Source organism: Cuculus canorus, chromosome Z, assembly GCF_017976375.1.
Source record: "Cuculus canorus isolate bCucCan1 chromosome Z, bCucCan1.pri, whole genome shotgun sequence".
Classification (NCBI taxonomy): domain Eukaryota; kingdom Metazoa; phylum Chordata; class Aves; order Cuculiformes; family Cuculidae; genus Cuculus; species Cuculus canorus.
In genome coordinates, this window is record NC_071441.1 from 62299042 (window position 1) to 62326829 (window position 27788).

At 35.8% G+C, this 27788-nt stretch overlaps 1 protein-coding gene across 8 annotated transcripts in view; it reads left to right on the forward strand.

Moving 5' to 3' along the window:
- The window catches only part of DMXL1 (Dmx like 1), a 78141-nt gene that overhangs the window by 31615 nt on the left and 18738 nt on the right, over positions 1–27788 (forward strand). For 2 of the 8 annotated variants that reach the window (XM_054054120.1, XM_054054127.1), the window contains exons 11-31: positions 347–600; positions 700–1384; positions 1896–2017; positions 2581–2670; positions 3488–3590; positions 4594–4710; positions 5957–6190; positions 6836–8527; positions 9079–9189; positions 10435–10604; positions 11807–11904; positions 12605–12770; positions 13556–13808; positions 14285–15375; positions 15643–15834; positions 17093–17169; positions 17354–17481; positions 17862–18110; positions 18523–18636; positions 26443–26606; positions 27574–27713. In XM_054054120.1, coding sequence (XP_053910095.1) covers positions 347–600; positions 700–1384; positions 1896–2017; positions 2581–2670; positions 3488–3590; positions 4594–4710; positions 5957–6190; positions 6836–8527; positions 9079–9189; positions 10435–10604; positions 11807–11904; positions 12605–12770; positions 13556–13808; positions 14285–15375; positions 15643–15834; positions 17093–17169; positions 17354–17481; positions 17862–18110; positions 18523–18636; positions 26443–26606; positions 27574–27713 — 6250 coding nt within the window. The remainder of the gene's footprint in view (positions 1–346; positions 601–699; positions 1385–1895; positions 2018–2580; positions 2671–3487; positions 3591–4593; positions 4711–5956; positions 6191–6835; positions 8528–9078; positions 9190–10434; positions 10605–11806; positions 11905–12604; positions 12771–13555; positions 13809–14284; positions 15376–15642; positions 15835–17092; positions 17170–17353; positions 17482–17861; positions 18111–18522; positions 18637–26442; positions 26607–27573; positions 27714–27788) is intronic. The other 6 variants (XM_054054123.1, XM_054054122.1, XM_054054124.1 and 3 more) reach the window with 6 other exon arrangements.

Consider the following 27788-nt stretch of genomic DNA (forward strand, 5'->3'; position numbering starts at 1 on the left):
TTTATAACACAACTTAACGTAACCAACAAAACGTAACCTACAAAACATAACATACTCAATTTAAATATATACAGCTTGAAGATGACTGCTTTGATTCTGCCTGCACATGCAAAAATTTATATAAAATGGGAAAAAAGTATTTCAAATTAAGGTGCGGTATAAACTGTTCTGGCTTGTTAGTCATTGACTGAGGTCCAGTAGAGGATTCTGGTTAAAAGTTTCGTTATTTTTAGTTTGTGCTTGTATGAGTGGTTTTTAAAAGGCCTGAAAGATGCTGCAGTGCCTGAATGGCACTGCTTGCTATAATTCTGCTTTTGAATGTAATGTGTATGTGTATTTGTTCTAGAAGCTGACGAAAATGGAGATGAACAAAAAGCAAACCAGGAAAGGAAAGAACTGGGTGATGAGAAAACTACTCAAAATTCTGGCCTTGTTCCTTTATCTTCTGCTATTATTGACCATGAAATTGAACTACTACTTTCTGAATGGAGTAAAAATGCTGACATGCTGTTCAGCATACATCCCATGGATGGTTCACTGCTAGTATGGCATGTAGACTGGCTAGACGAATATCAGCCTGGCATGTTTCGCCAGGTGCAGGTACTTTATTTTTTCTCTATTATGTGTTGTTATTAAGTGAGAGGTATGATGAGAAAATAATTTTATTACTTATTCTTCCTCCCTTTCTTAAAATTCCAGGTGTCATTTGTCTCAAGAATACCTGTTGCATTTCCAACAGGTGATGCAAACTCTCTTTGCAGAAGTATAGTGATGTATGCTTGTACCAAAAATGTTGACTTAGCTATTCAGCAAGGCAAACAAAAGCCTCCTGGACTTACACGATCTTCATCTATGCTTATCTCTTCTGGACACAGTAAATCAACCAACAGTTTAAAACTAAGTATCTTCACACCCAATGTTATGATGATTTCCAAACACGCAGATGGGTCATTGAATCAGTGGCTAGTGAGTTTTGCTGAGGAATCTGCTTTTTCAACTGTACTCAGTATTTCACATAAATCCCGATATTGTGGTCACCGTTTTCATCTTAATGACTTGGCTTGCCACTCAGTATTACCACTGCTGCTTACAACCTCACATCACAATGCTCTAATTTCACCAGATGTTGAGAGTGCTAAACAGACAAATGATTCTTCAAAGTCTCGGGAGTCACCAGTACGACTTCAGAGCAGAGGCAATGCAAATGTAACATCCCAGGATCCCAATGCGGTTTACAGTGAACTTATTCTTTGGAGAGTTGATCCTGTTGGGCCTTTGTCCTTTTCTGGTGGAGTTTCTGAACTTGCTCGGATAAATTCTCTCCATGTTTCAGCTTTTTCTAATGTTGCATGGCTGCCCACGCTTATACCCAGCTATTGCCTTGGTGAGTTTTGTTTCCTGATTGGTGAGGTTTTCTAGAATAAGAGTAATATAACCTAATGATGCTGTAAAATAGATAATGTAGATATACTTCAATGCATTGGGTAAAATATTAAGCATGGATCCTTTATTTCACAAATTTCCAGGAAGCTGATACTTGGAAATTTATTCATGTGTGAATAATTGTGGTGTTCTGCCTTCTTTTATGTATTTGATATTTTAGAAGCTAATACAGTAAAGTTCTGAGATGTTACTGTGTATTTCAGAGTATGTTGAAGACTTCAGAGATAGATATTGCTCTGATTTGCAAATGGGATTCTTATGTCATTTATTTACTTTGATGTGGTTGCTGAGTGCAGCATTAAACTTTGTAGTTCTTGCTTGTGAACAGAAATTAACAAGCGAATTTTTCTAATGCTGTGTTGTTTTCTTTCATAACTTTGAAGTTGAGAGGGAAAAAACCCGAACAAGTTGGTGTTTAATATTTGAGCACTTTTTGCATTCTTATTTTGCAGGTGCATACTGCAATTCTCCAAGTGCCTGCTTTGTGGCTAGTGATGGACAGAATTTGAGATTATATCAAGCTGTAATAGATGCTAAGAAACTTTTGTGTGAGCTCTCCAATCCAGAAATTTCTGTAAGTGGAAAGCTGTCCCAAGTTTTTGCAAGCTGGAACTTCATTCAATGGCACTAGTTTCACACTTGTTGGTAACTGACTAAGCTAGTTGCTGAGGATTTCACGGGTCGTGGTACTTTGTATGTGCATATAAAAATTAAATTATAAAGCTGTTTTGCATTGTATCCATACTGCATTCTGTTTCATCTCAAGCTCTGCATGTTAAGGCAGGTCATTATTTGGTCCCTGAGAGACTTGCACTAGGAGAGGTAATAACAGAGAAACAAACGAGTGTGCATGTTGTCCGTCCTAAGGAAAAGTTGAGACAACATTGCGTGTTGGGGAAGGGGCAATAAATGGCTGAATGCGAGGCTTTCTGGATGTTTCGTTTCAACCATCAAAACTAATGTGGCTTTTGATAAAAGTGGGAATGTTAGCTGTGTTGGTGGTGGATTGCAACCAGTGTATATTGAGAGCTTTGGTTAACAGTTTGCTTAGTGATGTTGCACCAACATAGCAGGTTGTGCCACGGAAATGCATGGAACTGAGTAAACAAGACTATCTCCCTGTCTTTCTTTAAACAGAAATATGTTGGTGAAGTTTTTAACATCATAAGTCAGCAATCTACGGCTCGCCCAGGATGTATCATTGAACTGGATGCTATCACAGAGCTTGTAAGACTTTCTTCTGTACTCATACCATAAGTAGATGTTTAAAAAGTGTAGTAATAAAGGCTGTACCTGAGCCCTCCATCAGGTAGAGATGAGGTATTTGAAGATTGATTCTGACATACAAGGCCTGACAAAAAAAACCCAAGACTGTGCTGTAACTCTTTTCATTTAACAAATTAAGAAAACCACCTTCACTGTAGTTCCTTTCTGATCTGACACATAGCTGCATACAATGCTGCCAACATTCAAAGCAATCCCACAGATTATTTTCTGAAAGGCTGTTGAGGATGTCCATCATTTTTGCTTCTTCCACTGACCAAAAATGGGTTCCTTTGAGCACTGACTTGATCATTGAGATCTCTTCACTTTAAGCCTCAGTTAATTTTCATCATGGATTTCTTCAGTTTCACAAGAAACTTAATATTAACTCACTGTTCATGCTTGCACACAGACATTTTCTGTCAGAGGGTAAGAAAATGTCTACATCTGAACACGTCTGCTTATACCAAGCGAAACAATTGAGCTGGGCTTTGTCTCACTGTGACAGGTTGGAGCATGTTCTATAACCATCTCTTTGCCTCTCCCCTCCCACTCTTCTTGAACTATAGAGTTAGTCTTGGTTTTTTATGTTGGACTTCATATCCTTCCTTTTGGTTCCATAGTATCTGTAAATGAAAAGAGAGTGAGTAATGAAGATGCCTTTTCTTGAGAAGTCTTTCATTAATGTGTATAACTTTTAAAGTTAAATCTCCCATGTTAGAGAGCAAGCTTAAACAGTGCATTCCATGGTGTTCACTTGTGTGTGTTCTTACTTACTTAGCATGGCAGGAAGACACAGTTATTCCATGTTTTTCAAGAAGACTTCATTTTAAATAACCAGGAGAATGAAATACTAGAAAAGAAGAACAATTTATCAGACTCTGGTAAGGATTTTTTTTTTTTCTCCAAAGAAAATCTAGTCTAGTGAAACTCATGGGTGTTTCACTTCCTTTTAAGAGTACTGTGCAACCAAATGTTATATAAAGTAGCTTAAATCACGAGATATCCGTTATGTACTGAATTAAGCATTCCATTGCTGATACCTTTTTTTACATAAGGGGGAAAAGGGTTTTAGACATGGAGTGTATAGCTGTAGGATATGACATAGACAAAGCTTATTGCACCCTTTCATGATGGAAATTCACCCTTTACATCAGGTAAATACTGCTCCTCAGGCCTTGTGTAGTATAATAAATGGCAGGGCATACAAATTCCCCAAAATGCAACTATATAATACAACAGAATAAGTAATGCGTGATTTGTATGTCTTAAGGCAGACCCAAATTGCTCTGGAGTAAGTTATATTGGTGCGGTGGATCAGAATTTGTGTTATATAGGCATCTCAATTTTGCTTTATTTTGTACAGTGAAATAATGCATTGGAAGAAGGGCAGTGTGAAGTTTGTGATACCAGTTCATCTGCAATAATGAAGGGAATGCTGGATAAAAGTGGAGTTGTGGGACAAAGTCTAAATGTTGCATAGTAACATAGGCCAAAACTCCCTCTAGCTCACTGTCTTGACTGTTACAATTGTCACTAACAGCTAATTAAGAAACTGTACGAGTCAAACACGTAAAACACAAAGGTGTAGAGCAGACAGTATGTTATGGGATTTAACTTTAAACAGAGCAAATTCAGGTAAATAAATTGTATTCTCTGAAAGAAAATATTGACAGTTCTTCATATATGTACCCGTAATTGTAGTGCTATTGCTTGTGGTGAAATACTGAGAAAACTAACACAACAGAGTTGAATGTAGTCAGACAGATCATTGCATTTCAATATTGGTTCAGAATAGCTTAATTATGAGTATTTGCTAGTCAGCAAGATCTAGTTCTGCTTTCAGATGAATAACTTATAAGATCTTCCTGGTTTGAATTTCAACAGGAAACAAGCAGAACGGATTTTCTGAAAAATTCTATCTAATAGTAATAGAGTATACTCAAAACCATTCGTTACTACATATGTGGCATTTACATTTGAAGTCAATTCCTGTCTCAATAGGTAAGCCCTCTTTCTTGAATTTTCTGTTTACAAAAAAACCAGTCTCATGAATATATTTGCTATTCAGCATATTCTAAATTGTATTTCAGCTTTTTTAAAAGAATCATAATTCTTTGATTACAAGCTTTCATCACAACCCATTCTTTCGTGATTACTTCTTAATCTTCAGAGTGATGAAGCTTTTCAGCCCAAAGTTTGGTATTTTTTGCGCATACTGAGGGCAAATTTATGTATTTGATTTTAATATAGCGTAACAGTTCAGATGTTTTTCTCATCAGAAGTTTTTGTTCTGCAGTTTTCAAATTTACACATAAGTTCAAAACTGGACTGTACTCTAAACATCAGAGATACATTTACAACTTTGAACAATTTTGAAGTTCCAAAATCTGCTCGTTCCCTTTCAGACTACCCAACTACCACAAAACCTGTAAAACTTCTAAAGTAAGCTAAGAGATACTTCAGTAGTTTTGTGTTTACCTGTAAAGATTTAAAGAAAACGTAGGTCTGGCATTTACCACATACCAGCAGAATCTGTTGTAATGTGTATTTCTGTCATTAAGAATAAACGATTTGGTCTAACCGTTGCTATCAAAGACAGAATTTCATCAGTTATTTTAAGTATGTTTACAGTTATCTTGTAAGTTGGTAAGAACAATAAAACCCAAACGTTCTGACCTAATATGATGAGGACATGACCAGTATGGCTTCTCAGCCAACCTATAGGCAATTTTCTTGGTCCAAATCCATCACATTCAGACTTCAACTGTTGAGTTTTATTTTAAAAAAAAAAAAAGTAACTAAGCATTTGTGTTGCGTGATCTCCAAGATCCTACATTTTAAGGAAATATTAACAAATGTTCTCTGAAATATGCCTTTCCTCAAATGGTAAGACAACACATATTAAACACAATTCAATTTTCTTTGGCTACAGTTATTTTGTGCTTCATAAAGTGTTAAATTTCATTAGTAACCACATGCATACCTCTACATTTTTAGTGTTTCTGGTTACAGTCTGATTGTTTAAATATGAAATGTTTAAAGCTGTAACTTCTCAGCAGTTCTAGAATTTCAGAAGTATTTAATCTGAGCTTGCTTGCATTTCTCTTTAAATCAGAATGTGGGAACACATTAAAATGAGAAGAAAAATTTAAGCGATGTTTTATCTTTCTTTTTGGAAATTTTAAAGTGAGTAAAATTACTTCTTTGGTTAAAAGAAATCATTGACTTTTTAAAATTAACAATGCAGCTTTTTCAGATGAGAAGATTGATTCAAATGCAACTGAAGCAGCAACACGATCAGAAGAATTGTATTCTTCACCAGATCCGGAGAAGATACAATCGCCTTTCGCTCAAAAGTATCAGGCCTGTAGAGCAAACCTTCAGAGCACCAGCTGGCTTACTCTGTCTTCCAAAATGGTGTATAGTCAAGAGTTAAATTTGCCAGAAGGAGTAGAGATAATAAGTGTAAAGCCATCAGCAGGTTCGTAACTTTTTTTTAAAGAATAAAAAAAGGAATCCTTTCTCACTTTGGTCTTAAAACAGAAACAAAGTAATAGTAATCTGTATTTGTTGTTAAAATTAAAACCCCATAGGTGGATCTAAAAGGATTTACTAAATCTTACTCCCCTCACTTTATATCTTGATCCTGGAACTATTACTACAATAAAACTTTTCTTTAAGTTATAACATTTATCAAATTCCAAATTCTTGCAGTAAAGGGAATTGTAGAAATATAGATTTGATTCATGGGCTTTTTTGTAGGATCTGTACTTAAATTTTAAGGCTTCCATAAGTAATCTTTAAAAAAATATTTTACAAAGATTTTATAACTTAGGATTTCTGATTGGGAAATTCTGTTTAGTGGGAGAGATGATGGATATTAATGTGCAGTTTAAAATAATGTAATTTGAGTCCTCTCTAGAGCATGAAATGGAGATGTAAAATGGCTTCATAGTATTTTTGTCACTTTGTCTCCTTTGTGAAGCCCTGCAAGCAACCCTCTTTGAAGAACTGTTAGTATTTTTTTTGTTTGTTTGTTTCAGAAGAGTAAAACATGAATAAAAATTACTTTTTTTGCTTGTTTTTAATATTTCCCCCAGTAAAAACATCTTTAACTTAATTTTAGGACACCTGAGTTCTTCTTCCATATATCCTGTTTGTCGTGCACCTTATCTGCTGGCTACTTCATGCTCTGATGGAAAAGTTCGGTTCTGGAGATGCAGAGTTACCACTGAATCATCAACTTCTTCCATGCCAGAATATAGTAATGCACAGAGTGATGTTGCATATGTGTGGGAAGAATGGCCATTATTTATTGAGGATGGACTTCTCAGTAGTAGTGCTATTACTGTTCCAGGAAGGCCAGCTGAAGTTAGTTGTGCACACACGAACAGATTAGCAGTAGCATATCAGCAGGCAACATCTAAAAATAGTAATCTTTCTCAAGATTTTATAATGCATGTTAGTATTTTTGAATGTGAGTCTACAGGGGGTTCTTCTTGGATTCTAGAACAGACTCTTCATTTAGATGAGATAGGCACCATGCCGGAGTCTGGTGTTAGTATTGATAGTAATTTAGTGGCATACACCCAACAAGACATTTCTCTGTCTCACAGTGGGAGTATGCCCAGCGCTAAACACTTGGTACACTTAGATTGGATGTCTAGGGAAGATGGTTCACATATTCTAACAGTGGGAATTGGATCAAAACTTTACATGTTTGGTCAACTGTCTGGGAAAATGCAAGAACAGAATGGTAAGGAGATTGTAGCATTCTCCCATAGTGTTAGTATGAAGGCTACAACCCTTTCTAGGTTTGTTCTGCTGCGTTGTGTTGACTTAGTTTCGTCTGTAGAAGGGTCACCTCCTTTCCCAGTTTCCTTGTCTTGGGTGCGTGATGGCATTCTTGTAGTAGGAATGGATTGTGAAATGCATGTTTATTCCCAGTGGCAATCTCCTTCCAAGCAGGAACTAGTTAGCGCAGATTCCTACAGTGGAAGTATGCTGTTTATAAGTAGCTTAATGAAACAAAGCCAGTCAGCTGTCTCAGGTCTGCATCCACCAAAGCGAACCCTGACCAGATCTATGACCAGCCTTGCACAGAAACTTAGTGGGAAAAGATCTGCCTGCAATCTGTCTGTGGAAATGGAAGATTCTGGTCTTTTTGAAGCAGCTCATGCATTGTCTCCCACTTTACCTCAGTACCATCCATATCAGCTGTTGGAACTCATGGATCTTGGTAAAGTACGTAGAGCAAAAGCCATTCTGTCCCACCTGGTGAAGTGCATTGCTGGAGAAGTTGTTGCCATAAATGAATCTGAACCTAATCATGATAAGAGGCTCAGATCTCTGACTATCAGTGCTAGTGGGAGTACTGCAAGAGATCCCAAAACGTTCAGCAAAACTGAGACTACGGACTACATTGAAATAGATTCTGTCCCACCGTTGCCTTTGTATGCTTTGCTTGCTGCGGATGACGATTCATCTCATTCAGAGAAGTCTAATAATCAAAGTAGTCAAAATAAAAAAGATACGCCCAGTGACAACTATGAAGATCTCTTTCAAAGTACTGCTGTAAATACAGACGAACTTGTTACATTTGATGCAGATGAAGACAATTCGAAACAAGAAGTCATCGATCTTTCTCAGTATAGCCCAACTTACTTTGGACCAGAGCATGCTCAAGTTCTTTCTCGTCACTTGCTTCATTCAAGCTTGCCAGGTCTGACTAGGATGGAGCAGATGTCATTGATGGCCTTGGCAGATACAATTGCTACTACCAGTACTGACATTGGAGAAAGCAGAGACAGAAATCAGGGTAAAGTGTCTCTTCCAAGTTAGATATACTACTGTACTTCCAACCTATTATGGGAGTTTTTCCTATTTTGGAATACTTTTATAGCTTATGAAACCATTTCATAGTTTTGTTTTATAGTAAAGCCTATAGTATTTACTGTGCCATCACAGTATGTACTGTTAACTAAATTTCAAGACTTCAGGCTCTAATAACATCATTACTAACAGTTAGTGTCAGTGTTAATCCGTCAATCTGCATACCATAATTGTTTCTAACTCACTTTTGAAGAGACAATTTTCTTAATGGCCAATGTTTGCACTACATAGAGAAATTGAGAATAAGTTTATGGATTTTATTGTATAATAACGTTGCATTAAGAACAACTGCAAAACTTTATATCTGAAATTTTCCTTTTTCCCTTTCCTTGAAGGGAAGAATTACGAATTAAGCTGTGATATTCACGAATTTAAAGCATCAGTAGTTACAGAATTGTAAAGTATTTCTTTTGTTAAGACACCCAATGGCTATTAGTAGTAGTTTCTGTAAAATACATTTAAAATATTTCATTCCAGGTGGAGAAACTCTTGATGAGTGTGGTTTGAAATTTTTATTGGCTGTTCGGCTTCACACATTTTTAACAACTTCACTTCCTCCTGTACACAGAGCTCAACTGCTTCACCAAGGTAACTGATGTATTTTGTTGGATGAGATGAAGTCCTAGTGACATGGCTGTATGTAGGATTGCTGTGATGTTGATGTGCCTTTGCAGAATCAATGAGTTTTGTCATGATTTTTAAAAGTAATATTCTTCAATACGAATATATGCCAGTGCAAAAAATGTCTGGTTTGTTTTAGGTAGAGGTCTTGGAACTGAAGTGATTTTTCTTCTTAACAATTTTTGGTTTATTTTTTTTCTATTTCCTCAAAAGAACTAGCATTTCTAGTACCACGTTGTTCTGATAACCCTCTGAGGAAATAATGCAGTAGAAAATAGAGTATTTACTTATTTTTTTAATGCATACTAGGAAAAAAAATAATCTCTTGCAGTCTACTCGGACTTTAATGTTTTTGTCGTATGTATACAGGAATTACCTGATTGACTATTTCAAATAGTTTTCTTTAGTACTGTTTTAAGGAGTTCCAACCTGATACTGCAGGCAACAGAGTGTGATGGATTTGATTACACCTGATCAAATTTAAAGGACTGTGATTTCTTCTTTACCCTTTCATTAGTCATCATGAAGGTTGATGGCATTTCTGATCTCATTGTCACCTGCTTCTCAGCTGCATCAGACTGGAATTTGCCAGAACTGCCACAAAAAAAGTACTGTTGAGTTAGCTCTCTGATGGAGTACTTTTAGTTGAGATACTTCTGCTTCTGCTGAGCTCAGAAATTGGTGAGAGTAAGAGGTGCCTTCGGGGCATCTGCAGAGGTACCACTGAGTGTGCCTCTCTGCAAAGAAGCGTTTCTTGGCCCTCCTCTAGAGGTTCAGTTATCCATTGCCAGCTGTGCTGCTGCTTAGCTGTGGCTCTTGTCCTCATGTGACCGTTCTTTTCATTAGTATCTCTATCCTCCAACCTGTTTTCTACTGTGATTATCTGAAGCTATGCATTTTCTAGTCCAACTCAAAACAGTCAACCTACCTTTTCAAAGCTTTGAAAAGTTTAGTCAATATGCTGCACTTTGTATCGTGGCTAATCTTCATGCCACCAAGTATAAGCTTTAGTCAGTAGCTCTGTTCTTTGCAACCTCACATGAAAAGTTCACAGATGAAAAAAATGTTTTTATCTCTATGACCTTTCTTAAAAATTTGGAATGCAGTGCTTACAAATAGTCTTAAATTCCTGTTGCCTCTTCAGCAATTCATTTAAAATCCAAACTAATGTTGTTTTGGTTTTTGTTTGTTTTTTAATTGCTTATTTTGCAGGCTTGTCTACTAGTCATTTTGCATGGGCATTTCATTCAGTAGCGGAGGAAGAACTACTGAGCATGCTGCCGGCAGTGCAGAAAGGAGATCCAACGTGGTCAGAACTTCGAGCTATGGGTATAGGATGGTGGGTTCGAAACATCCATAGCCTGCGGAAATGTATAGAAAAGGTAAGTGTTGCATTCTGAAGCAAATTTACCAAACTTTTTTCAAATGTGTTTTACCTTCTGTTTATGTGGTTTTAAAATTTTACATATATTCACTGTTTCTGGAAATTTTGTGCTATATTTTTTTGTACATACAGTTTACTGTATGAATGTGAACTTTTGTATTTATCTAGGTTTCAAATTCCAGTGTGAAATACATTTGGGGCTTTTAGATATTGCATTTTGAAGGTGGCAATGTATAGTGCTTACTGTGGATGCCGAAGGTGCAGATTGAGCATATACTTGTTTTTTATAGTAAAATTATGAAATGTGTTACAGGAAAAAAGTTCTCCTTAGAAACCTGTCAGGAAAGGGGTCAACCAAGATACTGTACATCTGTCTTGTACATTTATATATTTCCATAATAACAAAGCCTGTTATTTTGGTTTGGCTTTTTTGGGGGGGTGGTTTTTGTGGGTTTGGATTGTTTGAGGGTTTTTTTTTCCAAGTATGTGTGTTAATAACCACAGACAGTGGCAGTAAGCCTAATCTCGTTACCGTTTATTTTAAGCTCTTGGAAAAGCCAAGTGCATTGAGTTAGAAAATAACATGCATGAGATAACTTTGATTACAGAACACAAAGTGGTAAAATGCATGTCTCTACTTTTACTTTTCAGTCTTTGGCAATTAATCCTCACTTTGTGAAACTTACCTTCCTTGTGTTTTAAAAAAATCCCAGGAATTCAAGATCTGCATTTGAGGTTGCCTTACATGGGCCTCAATCTGTTCTTGCTGGCACTTACCCCTTTTTCCTTTCTGACCTCCAAAAGTAATTTCCTATAAACAACTTTTCTCCTGTTGTGACTGGTCTCAGCCTGTTCCTCGAGACTCCCTCTGTCCTTTGATTACCAGAGCAACTAATAGATTAATTTTGTTGTGATTTCAGGGACTGATTTCAGGTATAGACATTCCTATTTCATCTGCCAAAAAGCTTTTAGAACTGGGAAAGTATTAGCTAAGTGATACCAAACAAAAGCAAGGAGTTCGAGCTGCGATATCTTCACATGTTCTTGTCTCAGACTCATAGTGAGAGGATGGATCCTATATTAAAGAGGACTTCCAAGCACTGTGGGACATGGGATACCCAAAGCTACAAGTATCCTGTTTAAGATTTGTGTAAACTTTAGTGGTTTTTTTTTTTTTCCCTGTTAAACTTGTATTCACAGGTGGCTAAAGCAGCCTTTCAGCGAAATAATGATCCACTTGATGCAGCCATATTTTACCTCGCCATGAAAAAGAAGGCTGTGATCTGGGGGTTATACAGGTAGGAGACATGCAAGATCTTACATGGCATTTCATAGTCTGAGGTGGTTTGGGAAGAAAGTTGATAATGATATTAATCCAAAAGAAGCACAAGTATTACCATTGAAAACTCAGATTCAATTTCTCTATTAGTCACTACATTGAATGAGTAGTTTTGAATCTTCCTGTATTTATTAGGATAAATTAGGTGCTGTTTCTGAAGGTAGATGCTTAAAGTTTTAGTCTCAAATCTACTGTAATTTAAATCTGTGTAATTCTGCTTTACTTTTGAGGACGGCTTACATAGTGTGTAGAACAACATGGCTATCTTTTCTGAAAGTGTTTTTTGTCACAAATTTTACTTTAAGTTCAGAGGACTGAAATCAGTCTGTCTTTTAAACTGCTTTTGATAATATAACATTCAACTTGCAAACTTCTTAAATTACTTTGCCTTGTCACTTACTTTTAAGACCTCACCGGGGAAAAATGAGCTTTTCTGGGTTTGTATCACATTAACTGAAAATACCAGTAGTTTTTGTATTTACTAAAGTTTTTGTTATCTTTAAATAACAAAAGGAAGCCTCCTGTGCTCCCAGTGTGGTGAGAGCTTTTGCATTTCCTAATGGAAAAAAATCTGTGTGAATGTCTGCTGGCATCTGAGAAAATTAAGAGCCATAATCTAGTAAAACATAATATTTTTGTCAATTATGTTCAATATGCAGGTCTCAAAAAGATGCTAAAATGACACAGTTTTTTGGAAACAACTTTACTGAGGACAGATGGCGTAAAGCAGCATTAAAGAATGCTTTTTCTTTGCTTGGCAAACAGCGTTTTGAACATTCTGCAGCGTTTTTCTTGTTGGCAGGACACTTAAAAGACGCAGTGGAGGTAATGAAGTAATAAACTTCTGTTTAAGACTGTTACATTCTCCTAAACTTACTCATATATTGAATGTGACTCGCATTTTGCACTAGTATGACCCCTGAAGATTCTAGTTGCGTTGTGTTCTTTCCCTCCCCACCCTCTGCTCCAAATTAATGACAATTTACAAATCCTTGATCTTTACATTTTGGTTCTGTTTTAGCTCTCATATTAGTGATACTAAAATGTCCCATGGTTAATTTCTCCATAATAACACTGAGAGGCCTACCTACCGTTAATTTGCTTTCTGATTGTCTGCTCTGTCTTGTATAAAGGCAAAATAGTTTTTCCTTAGGAAGTGCCAGATCTGAAAATGAAGGCTTTTTGGTAGTGATGAGGATTGACCCTGGAATCCCTTTACCAAAAAAAAGTATTTTCTGGGCCTGTTTGAATTGAAAAGATGGGAGGAAATTAATATTTCTGATAGTGAATGATTTGTTCTATAAAGCTTTGTAACCAACATCTCCAGCTCCAAGAGATGGCATGTGCACACTGACCGTGATTTATTGACGCCAGTTGATTTCAAGGATCTATTGTCATGTCAGGCTTAAACTGAAGAAACTGCAAATGAGGTATTGTATGTAACAGTTGGCCACAGCAGTTCTGCATAGTTCCTGATAATTTTTTTACGGAATTGATACACCTACTTATGTCAGTGTGAACAAATTTATGTCACTTCCTGTCTTGTGATCATTTTAACCAGAGGAGAAATTATAATGTTTGGTCTCATGAATATATTTATTTTCAATTAGGTCTGCCTTGAAAAACTGAATGACATTCAGTTGGCTCTTGTAATATCAAGACTTTATGAATCAGAATTTGAAGTATCTAGTACTTACAAGTCTGTACTACAGAAGAGAATTTTGGGAAGTGCGTTTCCTGGAAAAGAGAGCTCAGGAAACATGCACTCTGACCCTTTTCTGCGAAGTATGGCTTACTGGATTTTGGAAGATTATAGCAAGGCTCTTGACACTTTGATTAGGCATTCTGTTGAAGATGAAGGAGGTAAGAATATGAGTATTTTGCCTGTTAGGTTGGTTTTAAGTATTTGATCATTTAAGTAGTAGTTTCTTAAAGCATAGTCTGAACAAGACCAGATGCTGCTGCTCATTGTTGCTAATAAATGGTCTGCTGCAGCAATATATGTGGGTTTTATCCTAAATATGATGGCTGTGCTGTTATTCTGTATCCCATGAATGGATACTTAGTTTATCGTTAAGGTTGTGAATATCAGGATAATGAGAATGACCTTGCAGTTATGCAGCTATTTTTCTGGCACCAGCCTAAAGATGAGGAGACAAATTACCTTTGTTAGTCAATTTGACTCCATCACAACCTAGGAAGAAATTTCTGATTGCACAGTTTCATAGGAGAGTCTGGAATACATGGTGTTTTGTAGCTTTTAGTCCTTGGGAAGAACTTTGCAGATCAGTTCTTTCATACAGAACAGTAATTTTCCTCATGATGTAATATCTTTTCAGATGAAGGAAATGGCTTGTCAAGTTGTAACCCTGCAGTGTTTAACTTCTATAACTACTTAAGAACACATCCTCTCTTGTTGAGACGTCATTTTGGCTCTTCTGATACATCTTCCACACATATTTGCCTGACAGTAGAAAATGGATTAGCTGACAAAATCAACCTAGGCGAAAGACGGCTCTTTTTCACCACAGCATATGCTCATCTGAAAGCTGGTTGCCCTATGTTGGCCTTAGAAGTGTTATCGAAGATGCCCAAAGTTGTCAAGAGGTCAAAGTCATTCTGTAGATCCCCTAGTTTAATGGATACTTCTAAAGATTTCTCACCATCTTCTCCAGTTAAAGAGTTGGAAACGAAAGACCAGTCTTGCAGTATTGATTGGTCACAGCCAGTATTGAATGGTCTAGGTTCATCTTCAGATTGCTCATCAGGAAAACATTCAAGTTCAACACTTTCCTTTGACTGGAGTCAGTCAAGTGTGGTATTCCAAGATGAACCATTGAAGCTCCAATCAGATACCGATGAAAGTGATGAGAGTGAAGATTCTTCCCTGGTAATGAAAGAGCTAAAACCCCTGAAGAAGACTGAAAAATCATATGCAATAAGTTCTAGCTACACAGAATCTTTTAGTGTAGTTGATGACAAAGATATTTTAAGTCCATCAGAAGATATAATTTCAGCACAGCTGAAGTTTAGAGCGTGCCTGAAAATTCTTACTGTAGAGCTTCGTACACTGTCAACTGGTTATGAGGTAGATGGTGGGAAGTTGAGGTATCAGCTTTATCAGTGGCTTGAAAGAGAAGTGGTAGCTCTTCAAAAGACCTGCGACTATAATGTTGAAGTAGAAGAGATACAGTCAGGGATTAGTGTGGTGCCAGAAGAAGCTCTGTTACAAGAAAACACTGAAGACTTAGCTGACCAGCAAAAAAATATGCTGCAGAAAGAAGATTTTCAGAAAAGACGTCAGTGGCTTCTGAAATACCAGTCTCTCCTAAGAATGTTCCTTAGTTACTGTATACTTCATGGCTCTCACGGTGGAGGTTTGGCATCTGTCAGAATGGAATTAATTCTGCTGTTGCAGGAATCTCAACAGGTACGTGGAGGAACTTAGTTTGTGCTTTCTCTGCTTCAGGTTTGTTGTAGATTTTCTTAATGTGTTTTATGTTATTATTGAAGTTTTCCTATTGTAGCATGCACCTGTTTCGTAATACACATAACACTGTTTTCAATACGTTGTGTTTTCTGTCAGTCATGAGGATTTTTTGTTGTTTAGAATCCCCTTCTCCTCTTTCAAAACTTCTGTTCTCTTTAGGAAGCTGTACTGTAACTTAGTATGTGTGTGTTTCTTGCTTGTTTTCAGGAACAATCAATACAGATACCTTCTAGCCCTCTACCAGACCAAAGCTCCGTACCTCTGCTGTTTGCTTGCACAGCTAGTGCCAAAACAGTGGTGGCTAATCCATTGCTACATCTTGGTAACTTAACTCATGATATATTACATGCCATAATAAACCTTGATTCACCACCTCATCCCGATACTCAGGATAACAAGGTGTGTATTTTTTTTAAAGTTCTTTGGCTTTGTTGTTGTTGTCTTTGTCTGGTTTGCTGAAGTCATGAATCTTTTTCTGGCAGCATGAAAACATTCTGATGTGCCTACCTGGGTTATAAAACTGTGGAACATAAATATTTTTGTAGAACTTATCCTGAGCTAAAGTAATGGTCCCTGATTATTACTTATTGTTGAGGTGCTGAGCATCTGGTTCAACAAGCTGAAGGTATTGGCCTTTCTCAGGGCTGGATATTTGTCCAAGTTGACATCTGTTATGAAAAACGTGTTGTACTACCTGCTACCGAGAGTGTCATGTTTATCTTTACGACAATATGATCATTACTTCTGTTATACTAATAGTGAACTTTGCACTTCAGTCCTAGACCTAAGCAGAATTAAGTTTTGAAGTATTAATGCTGTCAGCAAAGTGTGGTAAACTCCTTCTTTTTTGAGAAATGGTTTGTGTGTTCATAGACATAAAATAGTAGCCTTTTTTAAAATTATATTTCTGTAAGATTTCTTCTGTATCTAACCTTGGACTGAAACTGAACCTAGTGTTAGGTTAAATCTTTCCTGAAATTTTGTATATGATAGGGCCCAAATTATGTTTACTTTTACTGGGGATTTCTAGAGAACATTGTGAGATCACTCAGTTCCTATTCTGTGTCATTTCAGAGGAAACACACAAGTATAACAGTGCAGTTTTTAACAAGCTTTTTGATCAACTATTTTTCTCACATAAGTGTGTTTTGTGATATATTAAGAAAAGTGTCAGCTGTGATAGAAATAGTGATCGTTGCGATACTGAGTAAATTGCGTGTGTGTCTGAGAGCTGCACAAGAATTGGTCACAAATCAAGCTATATTATGGTTTTTGTTCAGAAGCAAACGTTTGTATTCTGAGCCAGCATATTGCTACTGTGTTAGGGTAAAATCATTTATGGCTGTTGTATAGAGGTTTAACATGATGCTGTTTCTTAATTGAATACATTGCAACTAGAGCTGATTTGTGATTATGGGCTGATGGAGACAGTGAGGGCTTGAGGGCTTGTCCCTCCCTTTCAATGTAAAATTAGTTGATTTATCTAGAATGAGTTCAGAAGACAAGGTGGCTTTCTAAGTGGTTTTCTGGCATAACTACTTGTACCTTCTGTGTTCAGTATTTGTTTTGCTACTACAAATCTGTGTGCTTTATAGGCAATGGCACTTAATACTGTTGTTCTTGAGTATGATATGTTCTATAAAATTTTGTCTTACAGATATATGTAATGCATACCTTAGCAGCGTCACTCTCTGCTTGCATCTACCAATGTCTTTGTGATGGCCACAGCTACAGGTAAATGTCAATGAAAAGTGCTGTTTAGAGAATGGTGAACACAGTTTCTCACTGTGGTAATGAGATAATAGCACATCAGAAGGTAGTGCCCACATGTGCCAACATCTAGAAAGGGCTATCACTTTAATACTTTTAAACATAACCATTTTTTATAAATACAACATCCTACTTTTCTGTTTCACAGCTCATTTCAAGCAAATCAGTTCACTGGAACAGTGTATCAGACAGTGCTATTAACTCAGCGCCATTCCCTAAGAACAACAAGCTTAGAAGAAACAGTGACTCCCAATACGGCACCTGCTCAGTGGCCAGGTATCTCGAGTTGATTTCTTTCTTTCCTCTTAAGGAAAACTGAATTATCTGCATCTACTGTACGACACGTAGCTATGCTTGGACCTCCTAGTAGTAACAGCTAGGTGGTAAAAAAATAAGTTGTTATAATAACATTTTATCTTCATTTTTCAAAATCTGTAACCTGGTAATTCTGGTTATTCACTAAGTTAAGTTGATTCATATTGCTTTCTGTTGCTAAAAAACGTGGTAAAGGTAAATAGCGTGCCTCTTCTGAAGTTTTCAGTTGCCTCTAAAGCTTAGAATTTTTCTACACTAGAAGATAATAAAGTGTCAGTCAAAATACCCATGATATTCCAGAGTATGTTCACACATACATATATGCTTTTATTTTTAAACAGGAATAACAGCTCTAATACGTCTCTTGAATTCTGCTGGTGAGGAAGCCCAGCCAGGCCTCACAGTTTTACTTTGTGAAATTCTGACTGCAGTCTATCTGAGTCTGTTCATCCATGGCCTGGCAACACATTCTAGCAATGAGTTGTACAGGATTATGGCTCATCCACTGAACAACAAAATGTGGTCTGCTATCTTTGGAGGAGGAGCTCATACACCCAGCAGAGGACAAGTGCAATTAAAGACAAAAAGTGGTTAGTTCTATTGTTTTACTTATATTTGTCGTCTGGGTATTTTTAAGAGAATGTGGCTGCTGAATGGTTAAAAGTAATTGCTTTAGGTGGTTTGTGGTCAGTAATAATGCAATATATTTTCTAAAATATATTCTAAAATATTTTTCATTTTCTAAAAAAATGAAATAGTGTTCTGCAATTATTGGCATAGATAATGTGTAGAACAGAGCAGGAGGCAGGAATGAATGTTATTAAAATGAGGTTTTCAAGTAGCAAAACTACTGTAATGTGAGTGGGTTAAGTTCATCTTAAAGAGAACATTTTCAGTACTTTTAAGCCTAGTTTTTAATGTTCCTTTTAAAGCTTTCCGATTCTCTCAAAACAGGAATATTTTCCCATTTTACAAATACAGTATGTTTTTTCTCTTTGGCAGGTAGGCACTTCTCAATGCCTAGCCCACAGCAGGTAGTAGTGTTCTCCATGGAATGTGTGGGGTTTTCCAAATCTCTTACCGCCTTCAGTACTCATAGTCCTACCAAACCTTCAGGCAAGATACTAGATTTAGTACTAGGCCTCTACATGGAGTTTGCTCTGTGTGATTTTTTTGCACATGTAGAAAGACAGAAAAACTTCTGTTTGCAAGCCATGACATCAAAATTTAAAACAATTTTTTGTCATTAAAGCAGCAGTTGAATTGGGCCTTTTTGAAAAACAAAAATTGGCACTGGTGTTGTATTCTTACTACACTTCATTTGAAATTAATATTAAATATAAAATTACATTGACCATGGTTTGAAAGGATCAGAAGTATTTCATAACTTTGTTGGAGATCTGCTTGTTTTGCTTTTTGAATATAAGCATTGTTATGCATGTGGATTTCTAAGTGTTCCTTCTAGACATTACAAAGAAAAAGTCGTGTTGATATTCAATTCTAATAGTCTGAGAACCCTTTAGGAAAGCAAGCAACATTTAAGTTTTAAATGCAGATTATTGTAAATTGTCCTGAGGTCCGAAATTAATTCTGTGTTGCTTTTCTTTTTAATATAGAATTATGATTTGTAATGGAGTTGGACTTCTGTAAGATTTAAAAGCAACAATCCTACAAATTATCTCATTTTTCAAAAGGAAGATTTTGTAAAGATAAATCTAATTAAACTGTTATGACTTTGTACATAACATCTGAATATATATACACAAAATATAACTTCATATAATTTTTATTATTGTTGTAATTGATATTAGATATTTGTTACATATAAAAATGTCTTACCTTGCATTTAAGGAAAATTGAAGATGTCTGTTTATACAGATTTTGTCAGACATATAGAAAAGTACTCTGCTTTCAGAGTAGAGATCTTTATTGAAAAGTGAGTACTTACTCTATATCTAGTCACCCTTCTCTGTGGTATTGAATAAATATTTCTCAATATCATTTTGTTAAGGTAAATATATTTGCCATATCAAAATTGTTGGAAGGCATGACTGGCTTTTGTTGGCAACTCTTAAGTTTCTTAGGTGTTGGTAACTCTACACTGAGGTGTGTTAATGCTGCTGCTACTGCTGTTTTAAAACAAGATAATTGTTTTTACATAGAAATATATTCTGAAATGCATACAAAATGCCTGTCCACTGCATGTTTTTCTTAAAAATGAATACTAGCCGTCTGATTGCAGAATTAATAAAACTTGCTGGAAGTTTCATCAAAACTGAAAATTTAAGGGAAGAAGGGACCTTTTTAAATATTAATTTTTAGGAATAATCAAACACTGGAAAAGGATCCTAAAGGGATTGTGGAGTCTCAGTCTTTGGAGCCATTCAAAACTTGAACTAACTAGGCCATTACCTGAGTCAGACCTATTCTAATCAAAAGGTTGGACCAGGTGCCTTCCAACCTATGTAATTGTAGGATTCTGATGTTCTAGTACTTGTTTTTAATGCCTGTTGATCTAGAGCAAATTTTGGGGAAAGAATTTTGGAAAAACATCTGTCTCTGTCACTTCAAATTTAAAAAAAGAAAAAGAAGGAATAAAGGAAAAAAAGACTCAAATGAAACAAAGGAGTTGGATTGAAATCAGCTGCACTTTTATGCCTTCACTGTCATCTCTTACTTTTTCTTCTGACACCCAGAAATGAACACTGAGGAGTGACTGGAGTGCTTGTTGCAGTCAACTATGGCATGTTCTTCCAGAATATGATTTACGCTTTGTATAACTTATCATTTTTTCTTACGCGTAACTAGACTCTTCTCTCTTAAGTTGGCTGTTTGCTTTTTTCCAAAATTTGTGAGATGTTTTCACTCTCAAATGGAGGTCAAAAGCCAGAAGTTCTTAACACTAAAAATTCTATTATAATGACACTATATGTCCTTCCTGCGTGTCTTCTCCTCCTTGCCCTCCCAATCACACTTCATCTGAATTCGGATGTTGATCTCTTTAAGTTTCAAAGTTATGTGAAGAGATTATAGTACTGTGTACAGTGCTGGCCAGTGAAGTTATGTGGTTTCCCTTTCTGCTCTTTGCTTTAGCTGGCTTGAGCATGTAATAACTTTGGATATGAAATTTCTCTCAGATAAATTTGATCTTTCTTTTAGGCACAAATTGAAAAATGGGAGCCAAAAAATAGTTCCTAATAATCTTGTAAAATCCTGACCCGTGTTAGGAATTAGTTTGTCTGAAAAACTGTTTTGTTGTCTCTTTCACAGCAAATATCAGACAAAGTATAGCAGTTTGAATGCTTTTTAAAGCTGCTTTACACTTTCCAGCTTTGTTTCTTGCCTTTGCAGTTGCAAGAAATGTTTGAGAAACTGGGTTAGCATTTGAGAATTTACATTATGTCTTAAAATTGTGGATATGTTTTGTTTTCAAAGAGGCAAGTAGCATCTGAAAATTTTGTTTTCAAAGACGCAAGTAGCATCTAAAAAATAACCTTACTGTTAATTATAGTAGATCTTTTCAGAATCATATTTACTGTACAGTTTCTCTCCAAAACTGCCCTAGAAAACTGTTTTGTAATTTAAGTCTATGTAGAGATGTTAAGTTCTCTGTAATCCAGAGGGTTCTTAAGGAAAAGTTTGAATTTTACTGTAACAGTTAGAAATCCATACTTTCATTTTGTGTATCCAATTACACCATGCTGCAAGAGTCAATAAAATGCAAAACTACTTTCTAAACTTGAGTATTTTACAAGTACAATCTATAGACTTGAAGTTGTCATTTTGGATTTCATATGCAGAAAATCAGAGATCTGGTAATACTTGACTATTAAGAAGAGTTATTTTTCTCCACTGATTGTCTTAGCTTTCCTAGCAATTAAAAATGTTTTAACACAAATACTATTTTAGAGTACTTCGGTAGGGAGGAATAATGAAATGTCTTCTTTTACTGCCATGAGTTTTGTCTAATACGCTGGGGGTTTTGAGAAACAGATGCCTTGATGTACACAGAAGGTTTATCCCTAGGATGTGCGGTCCTGCTCTCAGTGTTACACATGTATTTCTCCTAGATCCACTGAGTTGATCTGTATCTTTTGTATGCTCTCCTCAAAGCTTTATTCATGGCCGCCTGGAAAACATAACTGGCATTAAAGATTGTATAAATGTGTTGACAGGTTAACAGAGCATCTAAGCAGATGATGAATTTAGTGTTTGGCCAAGTTTTGCTTAATCAACTGTAAATTAAAAACAAGCCCTTAGAAACTTTAGTATTTATCTGCTTACTGCACCTTCTGTGAGGAAGATTTCATCAATAATCTAAAACAAAACAACAAAAGCTGAACTTGCTTTAGTAGTGCTTCAGACTAGAAGCTTTCTGTGCCGCCAACTAGATACAGCAGTGATATATATCTGCTGCTCAATTTTACCAGCAAGTCAGAAACAACAGTAAAAAGACTTCATATTTAGACTTCTATCTCCAGGAAGAGCTTAATCTCTTGGAATAGATAAAAGCATGCAGATTTCTCAAGTGTTAGAGCCATCCAGCTCATGTAAGGACTTACAGTTGCGAACAGAAAATTCACTATGATATCATTAATAATGGAAATTTTGGCATCAGTATGAGAATAATTGCCTTGAATTCCAGCTCAGAATTAGATACTGCGTGTTGAGCTTGTTTTCTTGTGGTACTTTGGAGTATTGAGCACTTCCTTAGTTGTGTGGCCTTTCTATTCTGTCTTGAAGTCTTTGTCTTCTTGCTGTTGCTGTCTTGTTTTACTGGTTACAGCAGCCAGTAAAACAGATTAGGAGTTCGACTTGAAGTTTTTGCACTGTGAACGATGGACTTATTTTGGCTCAGTAGAAGAAGCCTAAGATGATCAGAACAGGAAATGTAAACAAAGTTCATGCATGCCACCAAGTATTTGGTTGTGCTTATCTAATTTTTTTGAGAAGTTTCTACTCACCATTTATTGAAATGCCCACAATGTATATAATGTTGTAGTGTCTTCCAGAAACATCTGAGAATATAATGCCTACTTCCTTTGAGCTTTTTTGTGAATCACTAATCATCAGATGATACATAAATACAACAAAGAATTTAGTCTTGTATACATATACTAATCAAAATGCAAATTATTTAACTTAATCGCAGTTGCTGCTTTTGAGCGCTAATTCATGAAATTCATCACCTTGATCACACGAGCTATTGCCCGTGAGTAAGCAGAATGTCATGTTGAAAACTTTGGGATTTATAACTGTGCAGCAAAAGTTCTTTTTAGGTTTGAAGGTGAGATGTACAGCTGTGCAGACTTTCACCAGGCTGATGTTCTAGTTGGCTTTCATAGCTTCCCAAAGAATTACAGATACCTGCGCGGGGCTTTATACTTACTGAAGTGATTCGAAGTGTGATGCAAAATCAGTATTTCTTTGTCATATCTTTGTCATTCCACTCTGTTCTGGCCTTCGCAGTGCTAATACTTGATGCTTGAAATCAAGGATGATGCTTTTGTAAAAGGAAGATTTCATAATTTTCTGGCTCTTAATGAAGATTTGTATTTTTCAGACTATTGGCTTATTTATGCTTCATGCCTCAGTGAGGCACAGTAACTCTGACATGCATTTCTGGGAAATCGAGATCTGTCTTTTAACTCTTCCTGGGAAGGTGAAAAGGAGGTGGGGCAACAGGTCTTCTGACTATCATTACATGTGCTAGATCTTGACAGAAATAGCAGCATTTTTGCCTGAAATATTGCAATATTCTTGGAGAATAACAAATCTTACATTTGTCTTACAAGCAAAATGTGACCAAAGATAAATGTTTTGAATGCAGAAGAATACGTGAAGGACTTTTAACTAGAAATATATGAGAAATTAGAAAGTTAATACAGTAGGTGACCAGAAATCCCAAATGACAAACTCATTCAAATTTATTAAAAATCTAAAGATTTTTTAAATGCATAATAATAAATTATCATTATTAGTATGTATTTCAAACCACTTTGATGGTTGTACTTCCATTTACCTTAAATACTGTTTTTTTTCTTTTTTTCTTCCAAATGGCTAGCATGCAGTGTTCTTAAAAACATAAAGAATGATCCAACTGAATGGAATAAAAGTACTGTTTTGGAGTAAAGCATTTGTTTTTCGATTCTGCTTAGAAAAACAACCTGCAAGCACATGCATCTTATTTCTATTTCATGCAACACTTGCTCCTTATTTCATGCCTAGTGACTTTTTTTTCTTTTTTTTATTTTAATTAAGTAATTGCTAAAAATTCATGGTGTTGCATGTGCATGATTGCTCCTAGCTGATGAGCTTTAAATATTGAAGTGAAAATGCACTGTACTGCAGCTATTATATTTGCAACTGTTGGTACAGGTAAGTAGATTTCAAATAATATCCCAAACAGGAGAAAAAAAAATATGATACAGTATAGTCATGCAACACAGACTGTTAAAGTATTCCAGTTTCAAGGTGAAAGATGAGATATTGTCTTCAGATTTTGTGAGATTCTATGTATGAATTATTTTATAATTCAGCTGCTTGTAGTGGTGATGGTTGTCTTCATACATGGTCAAAATTTTTTTAAAAAAATTATTGGAAAAACGGGGGGGTGTCTGGTCCAAAAATGACCAAAAATTATTAAATCCATCAGCTACTGTGAAATAGAGAATTTGCCCATGAGGTGCTGGAATCCTATTTGTGAGGTATAAAAACCCCAAAAGTTAATTTTAAAAAAATAAGCTTATCCTCCTCAGGGTTTACAGTTGGTTTAGTTTGTGCTATAAGCGTGTGAACTTTACTTCTGGAGTATAACTTCTTAAATGAGCACTGTTTTGGTTTTGTTTGTTTGAGGTTTTTTTGTCCAGAGTGTTAGATCTTCTATTTCCAAGTGATTGGAGCACTCGTAAACGAGTTTTGAAGGAAATAATCTTTCAAGCATCTTTCAAGACTCAGAAGTCTCCTGTGGATAAAACACATGGACAAAAAAAAAAAAAAAACCAAGGGGTATAGGAAACGCCTCTTTGTAGTAGTTCGGGCATACATAAGGATGCTGACTCTTTTTGCGCTGTTCTCAGCAGTATTAACAGGAGAAAGTAGCTTCAGAAACTTCTGTGGAAGTTATTTTTGTAGGGCCTTGGTAGCAGAAGGAAATAAGGAAAGTTCAAACACAAATAAGTGCTTTATTGTTTTATGTTCATGTTAGTTCATCTAGCCTGACTCGGCATGCTGATGCTTAATCTTAGTGATAGGGATATCTGATCTCCAGGTCAGCTCTTCTAGCCTGCAGATTTGCCTTCTTGGAGCCTATTTATTACTCCTGGAACATCATCCAAAGACTCAAATCAGAAGGCAACCCATATTCCCCCTTACTTAAGAGATGCTTAGATGAAATCTCTTTTTACTAGCTTCTGGTCTCATTATTGCTCTACGTAAAACAAAAACCACCACCCATTTAATTAACAAGAATCAAATAGAAAGTTTTTCTGTACTCTTCTTCCCCAAATGCTCTTTTACATTAAAAAAAGGAGTGGAGTGGGGTGGAACATAAGTGTGTTCTGCAGTTCTTTTAGGTGGTGTCATTGTTTTCAACCTTAACTGGAAAAGTGAGATTTTGAAATGCTTATGAAAAAAGTAAATGTTCACTACTCAGTTAAATAGATGTTGAAAGCTCTGGGGACTTCAAAAAGACAGTTAAAAAGATCAACTCCCTTTTTATCTTAATGTTTTATCTTTCTTTTACTGAAGTCTTGAACCCATTCAGTTGCTTCACTGTAGAAACTAATCGTGTATCTACTTGAAATAAACTAATTTTATAATCAAGTAGGAAATGGATTCAAGTGCATTTTGTTTGTAATGGAAGATGAAGGCCACAATGTTGTATCAAATCTCAAAGTATGATTTTCCTTTCTCCCTTGCCCTTCTCATTTTAGAAGTGTTCTGGAGAGACAGAACACTAAGTTACCGCTCAGGGACAGTGACAGTCAATGTAATTCCTCCTCTGTTAACAGGCTACTGGAATACAGTCCACCTACCAAGAACCGTAATGATTTCAGGTTATCAGATGGTTGTGTGAGCCTCTTTTTTAAGTAAGCTATTACTTTTTCCGTATTTGGGAAGTTGATCCTTCTCAACAAGAAAATAAAGGTTCTAAAATGAGGCTTGCTTCTTAATTAATTTGTGATATAACTGTATTAAGGTATTTCTGACAGTTTTGATAAACTGTTTCCCTGAGCACTGTAATCTCTCATAAACACTTCTTGTTCTGAAGTCTGTATTGGAGGAAGTGAGGTGGCCCTCAACTCCTAGGATTTAGAATAAAATAATTAGTCCTTTCCTAATTGATATTGGATACATACCAGATTATATTATTTAAAATGGGAACTTTTTATTTTCTGGAGAAATATGGACATAGGGAATCATCAGAATTATACTGCTTAGGAAGTACAGACTTCCTCTGGAAGGAGACACGGAGTTAAAACTTGGAGTAGGAATGGCAAGCTTAGATATTTACACTATATTTGTATATTCTTAAAGACAAGACTCTTGGCTTGTCTTTGAAAACAAGCTTAATCAGTCTTCACTAGTGTTTATTTAGACTAGTTTAGTTTTGCAGTATTGTCGCTTGAGCAACAATGTGTTTTTGTTGTAGGAAGAAAGCCTCTAATGCAGTTTTGAGTGTATTCTACTTTTCTGTATTATTTGTGCTGGGGGTTTTCCCCTTCTGGAGTTCCAGTTATATATTAGGTTTGAATATTCAAGGATCAGCATTCTCAATGCTTATTTGCTACAAAATGCGAAGATAAAATTCCAAACACTTGTAATGAGGAAGACTTTTACTTTCTATTATGAACTCCTTTATTAAAAGCAGGTGGAGGAGGTGGTACAGACAGTAACACACTGTATTTTCTTCTTCTGTAGATGATGGAGAGAAACAACAAAAACGTTATAGGCTTTCATCAAAGAGCTCTCCAAAAGAGAGTTCTCAGTTGCCTGCATTGCCATTGGCAGACCAAGAATCCCCATCTTACAAAGAAAGATATGTTCCTCCTGAGCTTAGCATCTGGGATTATTTCATTGCAAAGGTAATTTTTTTTTTTTGCTAATATGGCTGCTAAATATTTTCTATCACTTCTGGTATGGTAATTTTTTCCTTCTTAGTCCTTAGTCTATGTATCAGTTTAGATGTGTGACGGAAACTGCCTGGTTTTCTTGCACAAATTTAGTGTTTTCTAAAAAACTGCCCATATGTATTTTTGAAGCAGTTTTCTTAAAAACTGCTGTTATGAAGTTAATTTGTTTTCAGATAATAGTATGAACAAAACATATTGCTTTTCACAGTTGATGCTATTTAGATAAACAAGGAAATGTAAGCAGCTTTTTATCATCTGTTTCAAATGGATGAAATGAACATGTATACAGATTATGTTGCTTTCGGTTGAGTCTGCTTTGCGGGTCTTTCTTTGTAGAAAGTTAGATAATGGTGTGGAGTTGTATGGCACATTTCTGTCATATTAGCCATATAGAAAAATAAATATGTAAGCAGTATCTCAGGAGCACAAATGAAAAAGAAATTGCAAATACTGAATAACACAGTAGGGCACTGTTGGTGGATTTATCATAAATATTGAACCCTGTAGGCAGGGGATAGTATTTTCTTATTCTTTGGTTCCCTGAGCCCTTGGAAGAACTATGGGGGAAATACATTAGTGGGTTTGGCTTCTCTCTGAAAAATAACAAGCTTGTCTGTCCTGCCTGTGGTTTGATATATCTGATGTGAAAGTAAAGTGAATTAAAAACTGGAAAACTGTTGGTATTATTAGATTTTTGGGTAATGTGAAAAATAGTTAAGCTGATGAAGTATGGCGTGCTCACGGAAAACTACAATTTTCATGAAGTACAAACTCTAAATGTTAATAAATTGAGTATGACTAAATTGTTATGCCCTGTTTTTAATAAAAAGTATTAAATATTATAATTATCCATTTTTTAATTATTTTTAAACCTACATGTTGGCTAGAAATACTTAAGAAATATTGTTTAATTTTTTAGCCTTTTCTTCCGTTGCAAAGTAAAGTGGAATATGATTCAGAAGAAAGTCAGGAAAGTGGTGAAGATGATGAAGATAATGATGGAGATGTGTTTGCATCAAATTCACATAATCAAGAACATTCTAATTCAAATTCATACAGGTAGGTAGTTCTTTAGAACACAAGATGTTGTGCAATAGCTAGACTTGCATTTCTGGCTTTTTATTGGATATTTCA